General features: G+C 30.3%; 2 protein-coding genes across 2 annotated transcripts; one reads left to right on the top strand and one right to left on the bottom strand.

Moving 5' to 3' along the window:
• Nucleotides 1-507: 507 nt before the first annotated feature.
• Nucleotides 508-20967, top strand: LOC108768723 (Alkaline phosphatase 4). The gene is made up of 8 exons (XM_018519260.1): nt 508-811; nt 10080-10180; nt 11340-11560; nt 12154-12346; nt 15289-15455; nt 15832-16158; nt 19185-19608; nt 20514-20967. Exons 2-8 carry the CDS (start codon nt 10096-10098, stop codon nt 20744-20746), a joined length of 1650 nt encoding a protein of 549 aa, XP_018374762.1. The 5' UTR covers nt 508-811; nt 10080-10095; the 3' UTR covers nt 20747-20967.
• A 1560-nt stretch (nt 20968-22527) lies between these two features.
• LOC108768934 (uncharacterized) lies at nt 22528-25533 on the bottom strand. Its single transcript, XM_018519644.1, has 2 exons — nt 25335-25533; nt 22528-24580 (listed from the first exon to the last, which is right to left on the bottom strand). The coding sequence occupies exon 2, from the start codon at nt 24570-24572 to the stop codon at nt 23076-23078; it is 1497 nt and encodes a 498-aa protein (XP_018375146.1). The 5' UTR covers nt 24573-24580; nt 25335-25533; the 3' UTR covers nt 22528-23075.
• Nucleotides 25534-25603: the final 70 nt, after the last annotated feature.

The raw sequence follows: 25603 nt of genomic DNA, 5'->3' as shown, positions 1-25603 counted from the left end.
ATATATATATATACACACACACATATATATATATATATATACACACACAGGGTGTTTATATTAAAATTACAATCGAGAGTTTTGGAAATCTGTATAACTGAATCCTGTACAAAGGATTTTTTATATACACATATCAATTAGTGATACAGATTTCCAAAACTCTCGATTGTAATTTTAATGCTAAATTATATACAACAATTAGAATTATAATAAAAATGAAAAGATAGCAGCAACGACAAGACAGAGAAAGCTCAAGCGATAAGGTACCTCGTGCTTTCTGGACACACGAATGATCTATAACGCGAATATATAAGACAAAATGGCAGAGAGCCAGTCAATTACGGTCGGATTAACACTATATACGAGGGGATCTCTCCTCTCTTTCTCTCCTTTTCTGCATACAGAATCCGCGTAGCTAGTGTCCCTTGCACGCTTCGCCACCTCATGCCGCCACGGCCTTTGAAACGCTATATAAAGTGACAAAGCTGGCTCATTGGCGGGCACGCTCCGGTATCCTCGCATCGGCTTTAAACTCGCGCTTTCCGGCCGCGTCGCGCAATCCGAAAAGAAGTCAGACGGCTTTTGTCACGGGTACTATCGGTGGCCAATCGACTGGAGAAGTGGCGAGGTGATTACGCGATACGTAATTTAAAGGACGCCGCTCGCTGTGCCGCGTGCTTCATTCCCGAGGATGTCACGGTTCAAGACGCGCATTGCCAAGACATCGTTGAATTGACATATCGACAGGTCCTATCGAATTAACACTGTCGTAGTGCCACGCTGTATCACAAGTTCCTTCACGACACCTCAGGTAAGTGATAATTTGATTTGCCATTTTCCGTATATGAGATTAAAGCTGCGTCTCGGGGTGTTTGAGAAACACGTGAGAAGATCCGAACAATCAGCTTGGATGCTGAAGAGACAACGAGATAGGAACTAGGTCGGCAAGCGACCCCGTTCGTATGTACACGTTAATATCCTCAAGCGTATTATACGTCGTTCAAATAACGTCCTAAAAAATTATAAATTTATCTCGCGATAGACTTAGTAGAAAAAAAGTAGCCGGAAATTTTACAAACTGTTATAGCTGTTATCAGCTAAGTAATAATACAGCGCTAATTATACACAGCATATCTAAATTGGAAAAAATAATGAAGTAGCAATTATTATTAGTGCGCTTATCTATTTAAATGAAGTTTAATGCATCTTTTTTAAACATCTTAAATTTTATAAAAGAAAAAATAAACATTTAATGCAATTAATACTCAAAAATGAAAACTATCTGAAATATTATTATAAATAATAATTTAATATTATTATCACGTGAATGTTATCATATAACTCAATAAACTTATAATAATTATAATAGGATATTAATAAAATGATAATTAGTTATAATAAAATTGTAATAAAATCTTCAATCACACGTAGAAAAAATGGTTTAGTTAAAGTATTTAAAAATTTAACTCTAATACAGATATGAAAATAATTTTGTTAGACCATCAAATTAAGTATACAGAACACACAGAAAAATAGGCAAGTAATAATTACTTGTTTCAAGTATTTCAAAAGTTCATATATCCGCAAATCTATATCATAAGTGTTCATCATAAACATAAAATTTATTCAAAATATATTCTAAATTCAAGTAAAAGTTTAATACTTCAATCAAGATTGTTAAATTAAAACAAGTATAAAGTCATTTCTGGGGAGGATTCCGTTTGCCTACAAATCGATTGCCTACATCACTTTCGACGACAGTTCGTTTGCGCACAAAAATGATTGCTTGCAGCTCGATTACCTACATGCACTTTAGTGTACAAATAAAAATTTTAAAAACAGAATTACATTTCTCTACATATTATTGTCTACACGTATTATTGCCTACAAATATTATAGCCTACAGCTCGATTGCCTACATGTACTATTCTTTGCTTTAAAAACACAAATTCTGTTTCAAAACACAAATTTTCTACTTGAGAAATACGAATTTTCTATTTTAAAACAAATTTTCTGCTTTAAAACATAAATTTCCTGCTTTAAAAATACAAATTGTTTTCTTACTTAACTTAACCTTAATTTTATATTTGTGCGCAAAAATGCCTGTAAGCAATCGACCTGTAAGCAATAATACTTGTAGGTAATAGTATATGTAGGCAAATGTGACTTCGTTTCTAAAATTTTTATTTGTGTGCAAAAAATGCATGTAGGCAATCGAGCTGTAGGCAATAATTTTTGTGTGCAAACGAACTGTGCATAAGTAATGTAGGCAAATGATTCTGTAAGCAATTGATTTGTAGGTAAAAGGAACCATCTCGTCATTTCTTCAATCAATTTTATAATATTCTTCAAAAGAAAATAAATTCTTATTATGAGAATACATAATGAGTTTTTCTAAAATTTGTAATATATAAGTATATTTTAAGATTATTATCAAGAAAATATTCTTTGTTAAAATAACCGTTATTTTAAAGGAAGAAAATAAATTGAGTAATTACTTTTCTTAGCAATAGAATGATATTTTTCTGTGTGAACGCATGTTTAAGATTATCAAAATAATTATGTAGAAGGCTCAAGTATGGTAATGCAAAAAGTTTTGACATTCTAGCAACCAAATTTGAGCGTTCTACATAATTATTTTAATGGTCCAACACAGTTATTTTTATATTTGTAAATCTAGCTTAAGTTTTTAAATACATACTTAAGCAAACTCGTTCTTTCCGTGTACTTACATATATATGAATACTTAATATCCGACTAAATAAAAATAATTCAGCACACACACACACACACACACACACACACACACACACAAAATATCATCTCTTTTATTTTCAACTTGTTAACAAACAAATTATATCTCGAGTTTTTCGAGATGTCAAGTATAAGATAAAGGTAACCGTATAACGAATGGTGTGGTTACCGTCTGTGGTAATTATACTCAATTACATCGTGTCGTAACCAACAATTTTCAAACAAGATAATAACAAAAACATTTTGCGAAGGAATTAAGGAGTTACACAATAGTAGTTTTGGTTCGAGAAAAAATGAAGAGATACAAGTCGTACGTATCACATTCGTCCTTATATTCTTAAATATTTTACAAATATATTTTCTCAACAAACACACAATATCTACATTAATATCCTAATATACCTTGATACTTTAAGCTATCTAATTTAGACTTCTAACTAAGAAAAATGTCTGGTTGGATTAATTGGAATCAGAATTCTAATTAATTTCAACTAAAGTTATAATAACGTGGTGCATTCTGGAAATACTAATTGGTACAATTTCTTAGAAAGAAAGAAAGAAAGAAGGTAAAGATTGGTATATAATGCAATGTTCTTTTTTTTTAATGTGACTGAGGATCGTAAATTTAGGAAAAAATCTTGGATTAAAAAGGGATAATAAATGGTAACAGAGTATGTGTGTGCTGAGAAAAATATTTGATTAAAAATGGACGAATCAGAATTTTCTGATTATAAATCCACAAAAATTTTAGTTGAAATAAATGGAATTCTGATTGATATAATCAGAATCTTCTAATCAGAAATAAAGGCCCTAAACAGTCAAGTCGTATTAATACTTAAATAATTCCGTGTGAATTATAATCTTCTTATTCATTTTCAATCATATATTTTTCTCAGCGTACTCCGTAATCGTTTATTAATCTTACTTTAATCTAAGATTTTTTCCTAAATTTATGATTCTCAATCAGGCGTATTAAAAAAAGAACATTGAATTATACATCAATCCTCACCTTCTTTCTTTCTTTTTTTCTAAGACATTGCACCAATCAGTATTTTCAAAGTGCACCGTTATCACTATATAATTAAATTCTCTATCTCTTACATTTGAACGAAAAATGCTATCGATCTGAAACTGTTAGTTTTCAGTCGTCTTTTGTAACGAACGTATCGTCGGCATCGCAACCACTTAAATTGCTCTAAAAACTTAGTAAGAAGATACTTTGTATATTTTTTTTCAAAATATTACGTCGCATCTCGCATATAACAGTGTTTGAATACACTTGTAAACGTAGAAAAAACATACAAGAAGAATCAAAACCGATCAAGCCAGAACTCCCCGATATAAGTATGAAATACATCTAATATTATAGTAATTTTATTAGCTTGGTAACTGATTCCTGTACAATTCCCCTTTGTCACGATGGTCATATAATGCAAAGCTAATGGCTTTTCAAATTAGGAACAGTTGATCGCGTCGAATGAGCCACGATTCATACTGACTGTAGCGTCAGTAGGGTGCAAATATCATATTAGTGACAGTATCCGTATTTACATACTGTCAATCAAAATTTTAATTTGTGAGAATATAAGCTTTTTAGAATATAAAAACTTATATTATTTTAATAATAAATCTAATTATTGTTATAACAACTATACGTAAATAAAATAGGTTAATTTATTAATTAAAGAAAAATTCATTTTCTTTTTAATACAAATAAATGAAGAAAGCTATTTTTTTAGATTATTTTTATTTGTAAATAGAAAGTAGGTACAAAGATGATTAAGTATAGGCAAAATTTTAATAATAAAGTTTCTAAATTTTTCTGATAATGTTATATTTTATTTTATTTTTTTGCTTGATTTCAGTACTACATTGTATTACTACATGGCTGTTGCAACCAATTAAAAATGCTATGCCATATTTTATCATCTAATTTGCTGCAACAGCCAATCTTTTTTTTTCAGAATGTAGGCTGAGAACAAAAATAACAAGATATAATTGTAATATCGTGAATATTTCTAGAACTAATAAATGTGTGTGTGCATGTGTATATATGCGCGCGTGTGTGTATGCGTGCTGCAAGACAAGATCTACTAGACAAATCGGTATTTCTTCGTTAGTTTCTTGTTGGTTCTCATAGAATATATACGTGTGCATAAGCAAGAATTACGTTCTTTATTCTTCAGGTAAATATACACAAAATTTGAAATATTTTTCTCTCTTTATAGTGGAGGTAGCGTATTATTTTAATATATTAATATTTTAATGACTACTTATATCAATTGTTTACATATTTCTCAAATGACTTTCTAAATATTATATTTATTTTAAAAATTGATCATAAATCATAAAATATCATTAGAAGACAATAGTGTAAAATCATTGCCTTTGGTTTGATTTTATTATGGTTAATTTCTTTGACCCTCGTACGTCGAATAAAGGGTCACTTTGATCTGTGAGCGATAAGACAGCACGGAATGCGGTAACAGTTAATGAAAAACGATCACGATGTTATATTTGCGTCGGTAATGATACGAATTACAGTACAAGATGTCAAAATTCTAATAAATTTATTTGTAAGAATCATACAAAAATACATTTATTTCAAGTGTACAGAATACTAAAAAGAGATAAAGTATATGTTGTTCAAAATGCGTTTTTATATATAATTTCTTGCCAAAATTAGTTTGCAATAGAAATTCTATTATTTCTATATCAAAATAACCTTGCGTTTGTCGTTTGTCGTTTGTCGTCTCCCTCATCGAAAACCATTCGTCTTCCAAGGATTAAATACCTAAATATAAGGGCTATATAATCAGAAAGTTTTTTTAAATTAAAAACAATATATTTTTGTTTTTGTTTGCTAGTGTAAAAAAATACTGATATTGTTACGTTAAAAAATTATCATTAAAATTGCACTTCTTAGAGAAAACTCATAAGATTGATTAATAAATCTTAGAGATCCTTAAACGAGACATTTGCTACCGTTTTGATGGTTTGCTTAATACGTCATATTCAAGATATTTCAGATATCTAATCTCTAATAAAATTTAATAAATAATCATTATTTTGTTTATAAATAATGTGATACAATCCTCTCTCTCTCTATTACAGTTATTATTATCCCAGGACGATAATCCTCATACTTTTTAAACAGTAATATTTTCCTAGTTACATTACAAAATTCAACACAAAATGTAAAAAATTATGTAGTCAAATAAATTCTATATTTAAAATTCAAGTTTTTTTTCCGTAGATGTTACATTTTAACTATTGTAAGATTTTAAATTCAAAATACTACTTTTGTGCCCGGTCTATTCTACTCTTATCTAAAGAGATCTCTTTACATATATGTATATTCCACATATAAGGAAACATATTTTGTCACCATAGTTATGTACGCGACGAGACCGAATAACTCCCAGACAACATATGTCCAAGATCGGAACATGACTCAACGGTTATCAGTTGTCCGGTTTTTTGAACGATTTTCCGGCTAATCGCTATAAATTTTGATTTTTTTTTTAGGAGATGATAATGTATGTTAATCCTTTGGTTTTAAAATGAAACCTCTAGCAGAAGGATCACAAATCCGATAATCTTTTTTTCACATAAGACATCTTATGATATGATATCTAATCTAAAAAACATCTTAAAGACATCTTATGTCCCGATTCAGCTAGAACATAGTGCTGTCTGGGACTGATGATTTGATTAAATCAAATATAACTACACAGAAAGAATAGTTTAGCTAAAATATCTAAAAGTTTAGCTAGATTCAAATCTGTAAATAATTTTGTTGAACTAATCAAAATAATTAAATATAGGACGTTCAAGCTAATTACTAAAACGTCAAAACTTTTTGCAGCATTGTTCATCTTAAATATACATAAATATGCACATACGAAACTAGTTCTTGGGAATTTTAAAAGAAAATTATTATTAACTTTATGTTGTCATGTCACTGGAATTTTTTTCATGCATATATGTTTCCGTCTATTAATTATCTATACTATTTCCTGTATAATTTTAAATCCACTTTAGATTTGTGATTTACGTTAGATCTTGATGTGTCAATTTCCTACATAATTATTTTTATGGTCAAACAAAATTATTTTCAAATCTGTATTTAAAATTTACGTAAATTTTTAGATATTTTAGAGAAATTTTTTTTCATGTAAATAAACTTATAAAATTTAATCAATGTTCATGCTCTATCACACAAATTACACTGTGAATTGAATGAGACAAAATTAATAGAAAAGGGCATCATATATATACGATAAAAAAAAGTTTATTTTAGACAATGTATAATTTGTATCAAAATTTACGCTCTATATATTTATATACAACACATAATATTCGAAGAGTCAAAACATTTTGTATATACAATATTCTGAAATTCGCGAATCAAATTACCACAGCAAGAAATTCTGAAAAAATACATTATAACGTAAAAGTATTTGGCATTTACCATTTCGAGCAATAGTTTTTGAGATAAAAATGTAAAATTGGCCAATTATAGATATAATTACGGTTAAACTGCCATTTTTATTACGCGTGAGTTCGACTAGTGTTGATCGTGCACTTCGTCTGCTCACAGATAATTTTTTAACTCAAAAACTACTGTTTGAAACGATATAAATAGCATACTTTTATAATTTATATTTTCGTTCTTGGTGTGAATTTTCTTGCTGTAATATTTTGATTCGCGAATTTCGGCAGATAACCTAGTCCAAATAATTTAAAGTGGATTTAAAATGACGTAGGAAACAGAAGAAGTCTTCCTTTTACATTTATCTAATAGTCAAAAACATGTGCATGTGAAAAAATTATCAGTGACGTGACAAAACAGTGTTGATAATTTTTTTTAAATTTCCAAGAACTAGTTCTGTATGCATAGTTCATATACATATATTTAAATTAGTCTCTTGTTCAGTTTAGTGGTTTTATTAGTGATTATTAATGTGAATTATTAATATGGCTCGTATGAAAGAGGGAAAACAAGAAGACTTACGTAAAAACTCAAAAGTACAATAAATAATGATAATAATTACTGATAATTACTGACCACTAAAAGCAGCTTTAGCGCTTAATGACTACTGCAATAAGTAAAAAGTCTTTGCAAAAACTTTTTAATTTTTTAGTATAGTATAATGGAAATTTAAAGTTCTCCAAAATAGAGCAAACTTCAAATAGATACGTATACACTTTATTTTTATCATTTATGTTGCATTGCAAAATTTGGTTGCGTAATTCAAGATAAAAAGTTTCGAATAACAGTAAGTGAAGAATAGGAAACGTATACGTTGGATAACGAAATTACTGAAGCAGCAAACAAACCCAAGTGGGAATTTATACAGAAAAACGGTATTAAATCCTGGCGAGGTACCGAATTTGTACTGAAAATTGAGTTTCATATTTTAGTACTGGACCAGTACCATAAAACTAATGATACGGTACTGGCCCAATATATGAATCAGTATTGAATAGTAATAGAGGAAAGTCGCCGATACTGACATAGGTTTCCTAAAGTGACACCCCCTTATTTTTCGGAAACTAACTATTGCACTTTATTAATACTAATAAAATCATGATCTGTTTAGCTAATTAAAGAAGTACAAACTCATAATTCGTAGATTTGTGGCTTGTTTCTATATCAAATCGGCTAAAAACGAATTCTACAAATGCGAAAATAAAATTCTTAGGATTTTCTTTTGCAAATTGTGAGGTTTGAATAATAGTGACTATATTATTGATAATATTAAGTCATTTTAAATACTTGTAGTTTCCGAAATAAGTTTTATTTATATTATTTTTTCTCTTAGAGAGAAAGAGTCTTTTCATAATACGATTTTTAATTAAAAATTGGGGTGCAGCGTAAACCGACACACCTGTCCGTAAAACAGACCATGAGCTAACTTAATCTTTATAATGTTGCTTTATAGTGTCAAATAAGTCTATTGGAGCTGAAGGCAATCGTGCATATATATGGAACAACTCTAGAAAAACTATCGCGTTACATATTTGCATCTTGCAGAACAGCATAAAGTAAATATGCATATAATTGAATAAAAATGTTTTATGACGAAGTAAAATGATTCTGAAAAATCTTATATACATTCACTTATAGGTACTTTATACAGATAATTCCTGTAAAAGAAAAAGAATAGGAATACGTAGCATTACTGCCTACTGTGTCATTTTTGGAGCCCATTTTGTCAGACGCTCATTTTTGCATAACTTACGAAAAACTTAATTATTGCAAAATTGCAAAAAGTATTATAAAAATTGCTTATACTATCTGATAGAAGACACTTTTTATTTTGTATTTATGTTTTTGAAGTTGTATTTTTACCTTTTGTTTAAGAAATATTGTCTAAAAACAAAGTGGTATGTCGGTATCGGTGACCTTCCTCTACTGATCCAGTACATTGCCAGTAGATTTTCGATATCGCGTGTATACTGAGGTTGCCAAAACCAGCGTGTTGGGGGCCAGTATCGAAACTGTATACCGCCAGTATATTTGCAGTATCTGTATTATAATTAGTAAAAAGAATATGTCAGTAATGAGCCAGCATACTGTCGGTAGATTATCTTCAAGACAAGTGTAATTGTTTCAGCGCATATATAAATCAACTCGCATAAAATTAATTTCCGAAAAGATTAATAGGCGGCTGATTTTCGCATGTTTGAAAAACGTCCAGACATGATATAAAATGCGAGCATCATCATTTCTGCCTTCTTCGTCTGGACTTAAAGCTAAAGTTGTAACCTTTTTTGAATTGGCTATACGGCTTTTGCGGTATAGAGAATTGGTACGGACTTTTTATACAATATTAGTACTGTTATAACATTAAAATTTGGTATTAATATTTAATACTGTTGCAGTATTATGAATCAGTAACGATTTTTGTTACAGTATTATTTCTGTTACGGTACTAAAAATCAATATCGATATTATACAATATATGTACTAATTAATTCTAGGCACTATTACAATATTGTAACCCCGTACTCTAATACTGTACTATAATAGTACTGTATTCCAAACCTTGGCCCATTGCTATCGTCCCAGTGTTTTACCAGTACTGCGTCGATACTGAAAAATGGTATTGGACCAGTACCTCGCCGGTATTCAATTCCACTTGGGAATATATGTACCGTTAAAATAATAAGATAAAACATTGAATCTACATTTTTAACTTTTAATAAGAATTTCATAACTTTTATAATGAAATAATAAATATGATTTTGTTTATCACTACAAAAAATAAATCATTTTTCTAAATAATAATGTTGATTTTTTATTTAACACATTGCAGACAAAAAACATTCACAATGAAGTGCTACATTCTATTACTTTGCATCGCAACGTTTCTTCGGCATTCCGAAGCTCTACGTAAAGGATCAACGGATTATGAAGGTTTGTTATAAACCGTCATACTATAAAACAATTGATATATGCTCGAATTAGATCCCAAAGTTCTTAAATAAATAGCACGAACATGAGTTAAAAATTTTACGTTTTCAAAATTTTTCACGATTTGATAAACATAATCAGTACATTGAGTTACAAATTTTAAATATGCATAATAAATATATAAAGAACTCTCAACAATATCATACGCGTCATTCATTGATAGATTTCTATAAAAAAAGCAGATTGCTTTGATCAGCCAAATCAAATTTATATAAATTTTGTTTTATCATTGAAAGTCAATAAAGTAACCGTCGCGTCGTATAAAATTCGCTCTTCGTCGATCATTATCGATACCGAATGTCTGAAATTTTTACTCATGGATATTGCTTTGTTACATAACAAGCTATTTATAAGAGCAAGTTATCAATATCGATATGTCACAAAATTAATTCTGGTGAAGATAAAATTGTCCATTAATAACGACAATATTATCTTGATTTCTAAATCTTATTTTTCAATTCAAGAAATCAAATATCTAAAACTTAATTTGCTGTGTTGCTCAATATCATCAACTTTGATTGAATTTTACTTTATCTCTCTTTGTATACACATATATATCGTAGATAGAACTACAGATAATAAATTACTACATGGAAAGAATAATTTTGCTAAAATATCTAAAAATTTGGCTAGATATATAGATCTATAGATATATAGAAAATAATTTTGTTTAAAGAATCAAATAATTATGTAGGATTTATGTAATATACCTAGGTTGAATACTCAGGAGCGTTAACTTTATAAAAATCATCAAAATCATCACATCTTAAAAAGGATGATTTTTTTTAGAAATACGAAACAAAAATAATATTTGATCATGTTAAGAATATCCTTTTTGCCGATATTGTTTTATTAGTCAATAATTTTCTGTCAAGTTGAAAAATCGTTTCTCCCCTTTTCTGAAATTTGTTAAATTGTGCCATTTTTGAAGTAAGAAATCAATATAATCTAAAGTCCTCTAATTATTGTCTCAAGTTTTTTCCTTATCTTTTTAATATTTTTAAATTAATTTTTTTTTAAACTTCATTCCGTTCTATCCGTCTTCTCATACTCAATCGATAATATTCCTTGGCAACAAAGCTAAATTTTGATCTCTCCTCAGATATGTCCTTCTGGCTAAAGTCCGGCCAAGAAACTCTGCACAAAATCCTGACGGAACAAGAGAACGAGAATCGTGCCAAAAACGTGATCATCTTCATTGGGGACGGTATGGGCCTGTCTACCATCACGTCCGGTCGAATCTATGTAGGTCAGCTCAATGGTCAGAGCGGTGAAGAATATCAACTCTCGTTCGAGAAGTTCCCCAACACCGCCCTCGCCAAGGTATAGCCATTCAAATTGCCTTCAATCTCAACGACGCAGCGGTCTCGCGAGGCGCGACGATATTGGGAAATCCCGTCACGTTAAGCCGCTTAATTCCACGCCTTTGATAAGGACACCGCGTTCTATTCTAGACGAGAAAATACGACAAACGCGATGCTCGCATTACAATTAATCCCCGTCGATCTTCTAATCGCTCGCCAAACACGAATAATGATTGCGTTTGGTAAAAAAAAAACAGCTTTGCAACTGTTGCAAAATTCTTTGATATGATTGATATACATTTAGATCCAAAGAAGAACTAAGGGCAAGACCAATTACATTAAAGAATTTTACAACAGTTGCAAAGCTCCTTTTTCTGTAAAATGCAGTCATTCATTGATTTATATCGTGCCTCTATTTATCACGCCACCGGAAATGATAACGTAATATTGATTACAATACATCTATAATAAAATTTCGTGCTTCGACAATTTTAATTAAAATAATGATATTCAAAAGCTTATGTCCTTAGATCGAATCTCATTATCAGTTATCGAAATTATGTCATATATTAAATACAAATATTTCACAATTATCACAATTTTCATTTATAGACTTACAATGTAGACAAGCAAGTACCAGATTCCGCGGGAACGGCAACTGCTATATTTTCTGGTGTGAAAACCAAATACAGAATGGTTGGATTGGATGCCAGAGCCCAAGTTAATAAATGCGACGAACAGCTCAACGAATTAAGCAAACTAACCACAGTAGCCGATTGGGCGCAGCAATCCGGCATGGATACTGGTAAGAGCTTTCAAATATTATAAATCTTTTTTCTGTTAATGCTAAACAATTATAATAGTAAAAGATTTGTTTCGAAGGGAAATACCTTAATCAAAGTATTATTAATAAAGTATTATTAATTAGTAATAAAGTAGAAAATGGAGGAAATTACTTTGATTAAGGTATTCATTCATCTTCCTTTCGAAACAAATCAATTTTGGAGACGAAAAACGGCAGGAATTAAGTTTAACACCTAATAAATTGCTCACACATTTCAATGTTATATAAATTATTTTTCAAGACTCTTATCCGGCTCCTTTAAAATTATTTTTAGATTATCTGAGTGACACATTGTCGTACACTGACGTGTGTTTGAAAATGTGTGATTGTATTTTATTTTAATACATCCACCTTTCTTGATGTTTAATATTTCTAACAATGCTTTACGACACGCTTCATGTTCCGTGATGATTAACATCGCTGCATCTTTATTTGCGAGTGACTTAAGCATTACGGACATGTGAGCTAATTATACTTGTATTATCATTGCTAAGGAGGACTCCAAAGAGAGTCGAAACGTTCAAATATAGAAGACTTCAAATCCGACACCTGAGTATTGAATGTTCACTAAATAATTGCGCTGTTTATCGCTGCTGACTCTCATTAGCCTACTTTATTTATATTTTTATATTGTTTTAAATTTGAGAGTCCTAATATAATTATTGTTATTGATTATTTTTAGAATTATTTATGAAGCTTAAAATTATTTATGGAGCTATAAAAAAGCAATTTTAGGCGAGGAAGTTTTTATAATTGAATATTTTACCTGAATTATAAGCAATCGCATCGGGAGAGAAATCTCGAGCTAATTAAGAATCTAATTAGCTAAGAAGCTAGTTTAAATCTCAACCGTGATAATAAAGCTGCTGTTAATCGCTGTTTGAAACTTTGTCCGACCAATAAATTTCGAGGAAGCATGATCGATAACTCATAACATAGTAAGATCAAACCTTGGCACAGATTTGCTTTTTAGATTTAAGTATTTCAAATACTTCTTAAAAATTAAAAATCGATCAGAAGAAATCTCTCATGCATCGCCGAGTGCTATCGATTAAACTATTGACTAAGCACATTATTTTTTTACACAATGTGACATTCAGATAATAAATCCCTATCAATTTTTATTATATATAAAACATGATTCCAATTATTTAGCAACTTTATAAATTTTCTTGTCAATATATAATTTATTCATCTTGTGTGCATGTTTACATTGCAGACGTAACAATTACATGATCGTTTGATAATACGTATTTCACATTAAATTATAATTTATATTAAATGAACAAATCCAAATTGAAATAATATTAATAATTTAAAATTAATCTTACAACGAAAAACATTATATTTATATATTTGATAATACTAACTTCTTTTTGGAGATTAATTAACTTTAATTTGCTATTTCCATGTAACCAAACTTTTTCAAACTTTTTCAAACAAACGTTTAAAAAGGCGCTTTCACTAAGAACGTATTAAATTTAGACTGAAAAAACTAGAACTTTCCTCTAACATTTAAATTATTAACCTTAGAACGATATCGTATGTAAATTTAATATACAGATGAGCAAGAACATTGAATGATAATTAAATCATGTTTTCAATGATTAGCAGTATTCAATGTTATAACTTATAAGAAACAGAATGAGATAGTAATTCAATTTTTAAGCTGTTTAGTATTATATATCTTTTTTATATATTATTTTATATATTATATATTTTATGTTATTTTATATTTTGTATTTTATTTTTACAATGTACTTTTTAAATTTTATTTATATATTTTTGTACATGTGTCAGATTTACGTATAAACTGTTGACAAGCAATTTTGTTTTCCAATTCAGATAATTAATTTTCTCATTGCAAGTGTAAAATGTAATAATGTAATATAACATATCATTTCAAGATTGAATTTAGTAATGTGCTTATTCTCTTTCTTTTCAAGTTAATTAGATTATTTGTGTCTATAAAAGTCTAGATAAATATAAATATTTTGTCATTAAAAGTGTGAAATGTATGAAAATCTTATGTTATATTAATTGAGTGTGACCTATTTCCTCGGATATGAAATTTACATATTAATAGCAATATTATATCATCCAATATCGATAACGTTCTAGGGTTAAGGATATTTTTAGACGCGGCACTCCCTTGAATATGATTTGTACCCCATGATAACACGCGATTATGAGTATCAATCATGTAGAGAACACGTGTCACGCGTGATCGGCTATTTCATTAACAGAAGTGTTGGTGCTGAGTAGACCTCGTTGAAATCATATGCAGTGAAAGTATACTCAATAAAGGAGGAGGTCATAAGCCGACCTTCTACCGTGTCGCGGACGTTCAGTCAGTCGTGACTGATTTCTACTTTGACAAAATAATGAAAACTTTTTACATAACTTGTCGATTAGTATTTAACACATTCGTTGCATCTTGACCTTCAGTGGTCATTTTTCCGTTACATTGCTGTACATGAATAAATCAACGCATAACATCGGCATACAATCAGAATATATATATCAAAATACAGAATAAAGTATCTTTATAAATTGCAACGTAATATAGTATGCATATTTTATATCTGATGTTTTATATTTTATTATATAATGACATTTTGTATCCCTAATTTATTATCCTCACATTTTATATCCCAAGCAGAAAAACAGCTGGTCACAATAGTATCAAAATAACATTAAATTAATAGTAACTGATTAAAAAATAAATTTTAATAATCATTTTAAGTCATTTTTTGACGCCGTCATGATTTTTTGTTCTGATGTTTGCGTTATTTAATATTCTACTCTATGAAATTAGTGAAGTTCAAATAGAATCATTATCGCGCGTATGCTACTCAAAAGACCAATAAACAATAAATAATTCGTGCACGATCATTTAACAGGATTTGTTACCACCACCCGTATCACCCATGCCACTCCCGCGGGACTTTACGCGCACATTAATCATCGCGACTGGGAATGTGATAGCGAGATACCAAAAAAACAGCGACATTGCGTCAAAGACATCGCGAGACAACTTGTTCATGATGAACCAGGGAGTCAGTTTAAGGTAATTCATCGCATCTGTGCACTCTTGCAGTCGTAAAAAAAATCAATATAATTTCAAATCTAGCAGATTAATAGAGCAAATAATAAAATTTATGTATAATAAATACATAATAAAACACGATATAAAAAAATACTTAGTATTATTAAAAATTATTTAAAAAGTTATTATAGTATGGTTAAAGAAAATGATTTGTTATCATCATAATTAAAATTATCTACAATATAAAATACAATATCCCTTATCTATTTTCTTTAAAGATTCTCTCTCTCTCCCTCTCCCTCCCCCCTCCTCCCCTCTCTGTATAATATATCTTATTTTTTGCCTAAAATAATTCACTATAATTAGAATCTAATATTAAAACCGTATCTTTTGAAAGGTTATCATGGGTGGAGGATTAAGTGAAATGGGTATGGACGTGAAAATGCCTCTGAAGAAGTTTGATGAGTCCAGTAATTGCAAGCGATCTGATGGCAGAAACTTAGCAAATGAGTGGCAAGAGAGTCATCCCAAGGGAAGAGTTGTTACCAACACATACGACCTCATGTCTATTGATATAAGCAACACATCGCACATCCTAGGTGTTTTCTCACCTAGTCACATGCCCTACCACGCTGTAAAAGACGATGAAACACCTTCACTAGCAAATATGACAACACAAGCCATAAGACTGCTGAAGAAGAACAAAAACGGATTTCTGCTAATGGTCAGTAACACTGTGTGTTAGAGAGAGAGAGAGAGAGAGAGAGAGAAATCTGTAAATATTTTTTAGAATTCTTTATATAGGGTATATATATTCGTTCCACTACCGTATATTCTCTGAAAGACGTATAGGTAATTTAGAGACGAAAATCCTAATACAAAAATATCGAGGCTATAATTTTTTGAATTAATAGTGATTAAAGTTCTCTAATCACAGAGTAGACATTTCGTGCTCGGGCATAATAATATTATATCAAGTAAAAAACGTGCTCCACGAGGACTCTGTCAGCAAGATTATATAAATATGCAATAATATTTTTATTGAATGGTTCTTACTTTTATACGAAATCTATTTATACATTACGTACGTATAATATCGGAATATAACAACAAAATATCAATTCAATAGCGAGGTATTATGACATATGTCAAAATGAATTCATAACTATGTTTTTTGCTTTGTATGATAAATATTTTTGTAATAATATTAGTAGATAAATGTTTTTGACGTAAAAGGAATTAAATATATAGATAAGACAAGACTGAAACATATCAAATACCTATTTATCCCTAATATAATAACAAATTACTAGCATACATGTTTCTTAATGATTATTCTAGTAAAACGTTGAAACATTAAAAATATAAAAATTAATATAAATTACATCAAAACATGTATATGTCATTAAAATTCACAAAGAGAGTGCTCGACAATAATCGGCAATTTATAAAGCTGTAAAATGTATTTAAAAATTTACATAAAAGTTTTACTATTAAGCAACGTTATTAGGAAATATTATTAAACATTAGCATCGACTATATAGAACATTTTCTCGATTTATGTTTACATCATTTTTAGAATTTTTCATACATGTGAACTTTAAAATATATTCAAAGATTTCTAAGATCTCTTATTCTATAATTTTCTGAAAAAACTTATAAAATTTCAAAAAGTGGAAAGTATTTTTTCAAAAACCTTTATGACTTTTTAAGTATGATAGTATGATATAAAATAGGATAGTATTAAAATATAGACAAATTCTTTAAAATTCTATGATATAATATAAAACTTTTTTTCAACAAAAAATGATTTTTTTTTTCAAAGTATAAAAAGGAAGATATTCGTTTCTGTTATTAATATTTAACTTAAGGATTTTTCAAGTCGATGAATAATTAATAACATAATTATAAGAAAAATATTTAGAAAATTAAAATATTTACTAAATATTTAGTAAAAAAAAATTATCATAAAGAATATTTAGTAGAACTTTAATGACTTATGTAAACTTATAACTTTGATGCAGTATACAGAGAGAGAGGGGCATTTTAATTGTCCCAGACAGATATCTTAGAAACTAAGAGAGATACAGGAAAAAATTTTATATAAAAGTTGTAGGTTTTTTTCGATGAACACACACGCATACATAACAGATTAAATCCTGAGTAACCTCCATTACACCTTAGGTAATCAGGGTAATGCTAATGTCAGCAGTACTATCAAGTTTTATAACTCGAAAAGTGCTTCATGAAAAAATACTTTATTATAGTGTTTTGAAAACGTCTTGACTTCAGCTACAAGAATATACAATAAAAAATAGAGGTTCCTATTTAAAAATTCATGTTGACATTGACCTGACCTTGGTAACAACCCCATATACAAAATCTGTTGTTTCCATCTTGTTTCCCCCAAGAAAACACCTACAACTCTCTTAGTTTCCGAGATATCCGCCTGAGGTAATTAAAATGTCCCACCCGATATTAAGCATGAATATCTTTTTAATCATAATCGACACAGATTCCTTTATTTAAAGGCTAACAAGTCTAACAACATACTTAATTTCAATTACAATATACTTCTTCAACACTTCATATCATAGTTATACCTAATATGCCAAAATATATCAAAATAATCTTTCTTACAACTTTAATCGCAAATTAAAACTGTACCGTGATAGAGCAGTTTGCTGAACAAAGTATCCAACAAGCAATTAGAAATTATTATTACCTTCATTCTTATCTTTTTCAATGAACAGTGTAATCGTCGCTAAACAGCATTGAATATTTATACCAATGTAAGTCAGAACGAATGCTACGCAGAACGAACATTATGCAATAATGTACTCAATGAATATTAAAATAACATTAATAAAACGAAATCGAGACACATCAAGAAATCCGGAAGGTGATGCGATTCTTATGCAAATTACGCGTTGATGACCATTTTCGTGTAATGCATTCTTACTCCATCTTCATCTTCTTGCGGATATACCTCGAGGTCGTATTATTTTAGTGCATAATTTTATGTATAATTCGAAAGCGTTGTACAATCTTGTTCTAACGTCAAAGGATCATGGAGAAAAACTCAAAATTGAAACATTAACCCTATGTTATATGGGTAATAATATATTGTGCATTGAAAAAACTTCTAATTGAAAATAAGAGAATCAAAAGATTTTGATCATCTTAATCACAATTTTTTCTGGTTATTTTAAGTAGAATTATAATAGATTCAACCAGAAAATTTTAATCTATCCATTTTTAACTAAAATTTCAATTAAAGCAACCAGACTTTCATCCAGTGAATTCTTACAACTTCCAGTTCAAACAAACTACGTGCTAATTATTTGTCGGTCTTGAAACACAGTCTTAGACTGAAGATAGAGTACGTAATATCTGCACAAAGCTTCACACCAACTTCAGTCTAAAACTGTGTTTCAACATTGACAAATAATCGACGTGTAATTTGTTTGAAATTATAAAAATTCATACAATATATTATTATCAGGCATCAAGACCCGCCTTAATCGAATATGACCCTCTTTCATTAATTTATTTTATTTCAACTACGTGCTGCACGAGCGATTTTTTTTATATAACATATATACTACAACTCCTTTATTAATAAAGATATATACATTTGCTTATTACCATTATATATATTTCTTAATGTCTCGTGTTTTAGTGTAGCACTAAAAGATTAATAATGAACTGACAACTTTTCTTTTCTTTAATTATTTTTCAATCTTTCAGGTCGAAAGTGGCAAAATTGATATAGCCCATCACGGCAATTGGGCAAAACTGGCACTGCGCGAGTTATACGAACTCGACGAGGCAGTTAAGGTGGCTCAACGACTATTAAATATGGAGGAAACGTTAATCATCGTCACAGCCGATCACTCGCATTCGTTCACGCTGAACGGATATCCCGCGAGGGGCAATGACATCCTCGGTTTTGGTAATAAGAAAGCTAGCCAAATACCCTACGAGACGCTCTCCTACGCTAACGGACCAGGATTCTTCTACCATCGAAGAAACGATACCAAAGACGTTAATGAAACTTGGAGAAGAGTCGAGGATGATTCAACTCGCGATGAACCCTTCTACAGGCACTTCGCTGGCAAATTCCTCAAAGACGAGTCTCATGGCGGAGAAGACGTCGGGGTTTATGCCATCGGTAAGAAACATAAATTTGTTACATTGTAATTTCCGTTAACAGTGTAACATTCACGCTTATTAAAGAAAGAAAGAGAGAAAAAATGAAACAGTTCGTACAACACAGAAAAAAGTGATGTTACATTAGAAATGTCAGTCACAATAGCAATCTAATTAAAAATAGTCTTGTTAATTCAATAACAGCCCAGCAAACACCGAATATAATTATCATATAACATAAATGTAAAAACATGTATATTTGTATAGCAATTATATCTATATCATTCAAATTAATTATTAAATATTTGCTTGTTATATATATGTATATATATATATATAAATAAAATGAGATGTACGACAACCCGAATAGATCGGGTCGGGCCGGAACGGGAAATTATGTCGAAATCTGGTCGAGTTCCCAAAGCTTTCGAGATTCCCGAGAGTCGAATTCTCGAAAGAATCGAGATTCCCGATGGATTCGATATTCTCGAGTCTGTTGCTTTTCCTGAAAATTCGATTATCGTTTCGAGACTCGTTTTAATAAAAATTTTGTAATTGTTTTTGTAATTGCAACCATCAAGCACAAATATAGAATCTGTCGTTAAGTCTTTATTATTCGTTAAAGCGACTCTAAGTAGCAATCATATTATTGTTTAAACGTTTCGCTTTGCAAACTAAACTCAATTTCTACTTTCTATGTACCTAGATTAACTTTAATCTCGATTTAACTTGCTCTTTATTTCTTTCTAATTCTTAAAGGAAAAATGAAGAGTAAATTAAACCGAGATTAAAGTTCACAATCTACATTGATAGAAATAGACATGAGAATTGCAAAATGAATTTACATGTTTATTAGTTTATTATTTATTAGTTTATCTTCGCGAATAACAATTTCAAAAACGATAGAATAAATAATATCTTTTGCAGGTCCCTATTCGCACTTGTTCCGAGGTACTTTTGAGCAAAATTATATTGCTCACGCCGTGGCGTATGCGGCATGCTTTAAAGACTGGCCGTCTCATTGTGACAATGCTTACCATCGTTATTTTTATGATATTAATATGCTATCGTCAAACATCAAGAAAAATTCAAGTGGACAGAACACCGTATCGTTTGCGGTAATAATAACTTTCCTTACGGCGATCTTTATATGGCTGTGATAAACATTATTGCATTTTTCTTTCGTAGTCAAATTAACAATGATGCGTCGCGAGAAGAATTAATCTCAAATATAACTGGTACAAATAATATACATTTAAATACAAATAAATAAATATCGTTTCCTTGTACTTTTATTGAGAAGTATTCTAATTGCATATTTTTCTATATCACTTATTTGCTACAGTGTTACACCAACGACACAACTAAAAAATTATTTTTTTATGCTTATTTTTTTACAAGAAATTAAAAACATTGAAAACATCAATAAAAAAGAACGGAACATACTTTAAAAGAACATATTTTTATTCCTCTATAATCAGTATATTAACAAAATTTCGTTTTAAAAATTAATGCTACAAATTTTTTAATAATTCAAAATATAGTTTTTATTTTCTAGAAAACTTTTTTTATTTTTGTCGTTGTTGTAGCAAATGAGTGATATGATATAACGCAATAAGATTTCTTTTGTGGTGCACACCTACGATTTTTGTAATAGACTAGATAAGTTGTGATCACACAGATAGCGTATACGATTTTTTTTCTGTAATCTCTTTACACACTCACTGTTTCTTGTGTAATTACATTATTGTCTAATTTTATTTATTTTGATGTTTATAGAGCTCAACAAATAATCGTGATTATAGATCGCAAATTTTATATCAACACGAGTAACACGATGATTTTTTGAATTATTGCAGCAATGATGATGAATTTAGTTTCAAATATGGAAAAATTTCAATGGCATAATCCGCATATTAACTATAAACATAAATTTATAGGATTTTGAAATAACGTTGGAAAATGCTAATAACCGTATGTCTTTTAATATAAAAGTAATGTGATATAGTAATATATGTAATATAATACAATACATGCCATGTTTCCAATAAAATTGATATCGCCATTGAATAATCGAGAATAAAATTCTATCTAATACTTTTAGTGAGATTTTATACAATAAATACATAAAATAAGTAAGCTGCTATAATATAGAAAGTCATCCTTCGAAATGTAAGAAAAATAAAATAGTTTTTTATGTACTTTAACACGTTACTTATATAAAATAAATGTATATACTAGCGCATTATATCACAGTATTTTGTTATAAATTGATAGAATAATTTCTCACTTGGATGTCAATCATACAGTTATACGTAAATTATAATAGAATTATGGATGGAATAAAGTTCCTTATTATATTATTATATTATATTATTTGTATATTTTATGTCATAATAATTATATAAGCGAGACAATAAATTATTTACTAGATTGCAAATATTAATTTGATTCCCAATTTAAGATAGAAACTACAATACAATAACAAAAAATGATTGTATTTTATAGTACACATCAAATTTGGCAACTCGCCAACTTTGGTTGTCATATTGTATAATCTCTTTAAAATTTCACATATAACATTTGCATATAAATTAAAAGCACACGATAGACAAAGTGTCGGCCAACTGTTCTGTCATTTATTAAATGTCCTTCGTAATATATGTAACTACGCACATAAATATGGTCAATACTTCGTTCATCATTTGCTTTTGCCTTAATACTAGAAATTAAAAGATATAAAAAATATTTTAAGTATTAATTTAATTTCTATATTGAAATAGGGACTACAATACAATAATAAAAATTATTATATATTACAATATACGTTAAATTTGGCAACACATCAGCTTTGGAGTTGCCACAGTATATAGTATATAGTAATCTCTTTAAAATTTCACATACATATATAACATGTGCAGATAAATTAAAATAAAAGCAAGAGCACAAAGTGTCGACCAACTGTTCTATCATTTATTAAAAGTCCTTGGCAATGAATGTAATCGCGTACATGGGTCAACATTTTATTTATTGTCTATTTTTGCCCTAATACTAAAAATTAAAAAAATATAAAAAATATTTTAAATACTAATTTAATTCCAATTTGAACTAGAGACTACAATACAATAACAAAAAATGATTGTATATTATAATATATATCAAATTTGGCAACTCGCCAACTTTAGTTGTCACATTATGTAATAATCTCTTTAAAATTTTACATATATAACATTTGCATATAAATTAAAGGTAAGAACAAGAGCACATGATAAATCGCCGGCCAACTGTACTGTCATTTATGGAAAGTTCTTGGCAATGTATGTAACCACGCATGGGGATGGCTGACAGTTTGTCTACCGTGCTCTTACTCTCTAATAGAAATTAAAAGATATAAAAAAATATTTCAAACGTACAGTGTTCCAGAAAGACTTTCGTGTCGAATTTTAAATGTAAAGTAATCTTAAAAGAAAATCTCTTTCAAATTATTAATTATAATTTTCCTTTAACAATAGTGAAATAATAATTTTTATAGATAAGTGGCGCTGTATCGTCACTAACGAAATTTCTATCAGGTTTGATCGAAGCGAATGGATTTTTTCGCGGCTCCAAAATCGTTTCTACATCAGCGATCGATTTTATTCTAATCATCTCTCGTGGAATTTCCTGCTTCGTATAAGACGTCACGCACACGGGAATTTTCATTTTACAGAATTCTCGTATCGTCTCCGGCCACGTATCTTTGCCTTTAAAACCAGTTTCCCGATAAAGACCCGGATTAAAGAGGCACACGAGATGCGGTTCTATAAATTGTTTGGAACGACAGAAATCGTGATAAAATTTTTTAGGATGGAACGAAATTTTTACTCGTCGACCAGATGATTTACAAGACGAACAGATCTTCACAGCGGTTAACAGGTCTAATGGCACCGTCGGCAGACTCAGTTCCGGACCAACGAACATCAGCTTGAGATGCTTTAGATTTGGGAGGAGATGCAGAAAAAGTTTCTCCCACACGTGCAGATTTATACATTCATATTGAAACTCGGCACCTATTACGTGAACCACGAAGGAATCAATAGTTTTCCAATTCTGGCAAGAAATTTGCATAGAATACAAAGCCGTCAATGGAATGGACGATATATGAGAGAGGCTGCAGTACGTATAGCAGTCCATATTAAAATAATATGTTGAACGGCCGAAAAGCTGTGCTATTAACAGATCAAAATTGTCCGGTAAATGAAGCGATTCTTTCTGGAAGGTATCCGGAATCTCAGGTTCTATATGACCGTTTTTATGCTGCATGAACAGCACTCTACGAAACACCTGAAACTCTCGACACCATTCATGTCCGTCGTCATGATTTTCGCAGAATAAGCCGATTCCGCATGCCGGGCAACATCTCAGAGTCGTTGAGAAGCGACGACAATTGCAACAAACGCGGGGATAAAGAAGAATCTCTTTTTCCCAGAGCTGAAGAGGCCTGTCCAAGCGACACTGTACTATCTCGATCAATTTCAATCGATAAACCCGATAATCATCCGCGCTGAGTTCCGATAATAATGACAAGCCATCTCCGATCTGACAGACTTCGGTGAGAACTTTACACAGGCCACGATGCTTCGGTCGATCCTGCTTCATATGTCTGACGGTACAGTAAGAAACCATGCCGCAAAATTCACAGGTTTCCTTCGATCGTTCCATGCAGATCAGACATAGGTTCGACACGAAGACAAAACGTGGCCAGAAATTCAGCTCAACAGTGTCCTCTTCGTCGCTGTCGTCCAACGATCCATCTTGTATCGGGTACACGAATGGCAATTTCAAACGCGAGTAAACGTCGATCGTGACTTCGTTGGTAGAAAGATTTTTTCCTTTTTGTTCCTCTATCGCCTCTTTTTCGTCGGAATTTAATTTTTCTGCTACCTTCCTTTCGCAAATTTTCTCAGTGACAAAGATCCTTTTCGGATTTCTTTTTCTACGACCCATCGTCAAAACTGAAACAAGACGAAATAAATGCAACGATCGTAGATATTTATGACGAGCAAATAAAACTGATTTGTTTTAACTGTATTAAGCTATCGCATTGCGTTATATTAATACTTCCCCGCAAAACACAAACTAACGATAATATTACATCAATATCATTATAATTTTCCTGCATGTAATATAATACATATTGCACGTAACAGTTTCATTGTTAAGTAGGAAATTATATATTACTGATAGTTTGTGTTCTGCGGATCAATTATATATAAAAGATGAAAAATATATACATGGCTTATATAATTAAAATCTTTCTATTGGTTCGAGGGACTATTAGGAGGGTTATTACATAATATATCGGCGTTACGCGTATGAGTATTTTAGTATTTCAAGAGCGAATACGATTAGTTACATAACTGTGTCCCGTCAAAGAACACGTGTAAACCATTATTTTAGAATATTACAATACGAAGCTCACACGCATCGTAATTAACAAACCGGTGTACCACAAACGCTAATAATTAAATACGACCGCGACGGGTTCTACCTGCGTTTAATGACCTATTGTATATCTATCGAAAAGAGAAGACAATTATCTCCCAATTTAGCATACCGTATTCAACCGTACATTGTGCCATTATTGGAACGAGAATTTATTCATTTGCCATTTCAAATACATTACTACTCTCCGTATATATTAACGAAATAAATTGTAATAAGATATTAATTATAGCGTAACAAATTACTAAAAATTTAAATACTTACCTTTATAAATTCTTTACTTTTTAGTAGCCACGATTATTTGATGCTTAAAAAATATGTACAACGCAAAGAGCGCTGTGTTAATAATGATACCACTGGTGTTACAAAGATTGTCTTGATATTGAAACTTCGCGCGATTTAGACAAGCGATTTAATTTTCCCTCTGCCGGAGACCAGATGCCTTTACCGTTCAAAGCGTTGCGAGGTATTATCAGGGCTGCGAGTACGTCGATGGGCACTATGCCTAGTCGCCCAGACATAAGGTATTTCAA

This window comes from Trachymyrmex cornetzi, unplaced genomic scaffold, assembly GCF_001594075.2.
Source record: "Trachymyrmex cornetzi isolate Tcor2-1 unplaced genomic scaffold, Tcor1.1 scaffold83, whole genome shotgun sequence".
Lineage (NCBI taxonomy): Eukaryota > Metazoa > Arthropoda > Insecta > Hymenoptera > Formicidae > Trachymyrmex > Trachymyrmex cornetzi.
This window is presented reverse-complemented; position numbering and strand designations above follow the sequence as displayed.

What these genes read in the sequence shown, in the direction of transcription:
- LOC108768934 (XM_018519644.1), bottom strand. Translation starts at nt 24,572, where the DNA reads ATGGGTCGTAGAAAAAGAAATCCGAAAAGGATCTTTGTCACTGAGAAA.
- LOC108768723 (XM_018519260.1), top strand. Translation starts at nt 10,096, where the DNA reads ATGAAGTGCTACATTCTATTACTTTGCATCGCAACGTTTCTTCGGCAT. An exon ending in GCAATCCGGCATGGATACTG is followed by an intron (nt 12,347 to 15,288) that starts GTAAGAGCTTTC and finishes ATCATTTAACAG; the next exon opens with GATTTGTTACCACCACCCGT. An exon ending in CGTCGGGGTTTATGCCATCG is followed by an intron (nt 19,609 to 20,513) that starts GTAAGAAACATA and finishes TATCTTTTGCAG; the next exon opens with GTCCCTATTCGCACTTGTTC.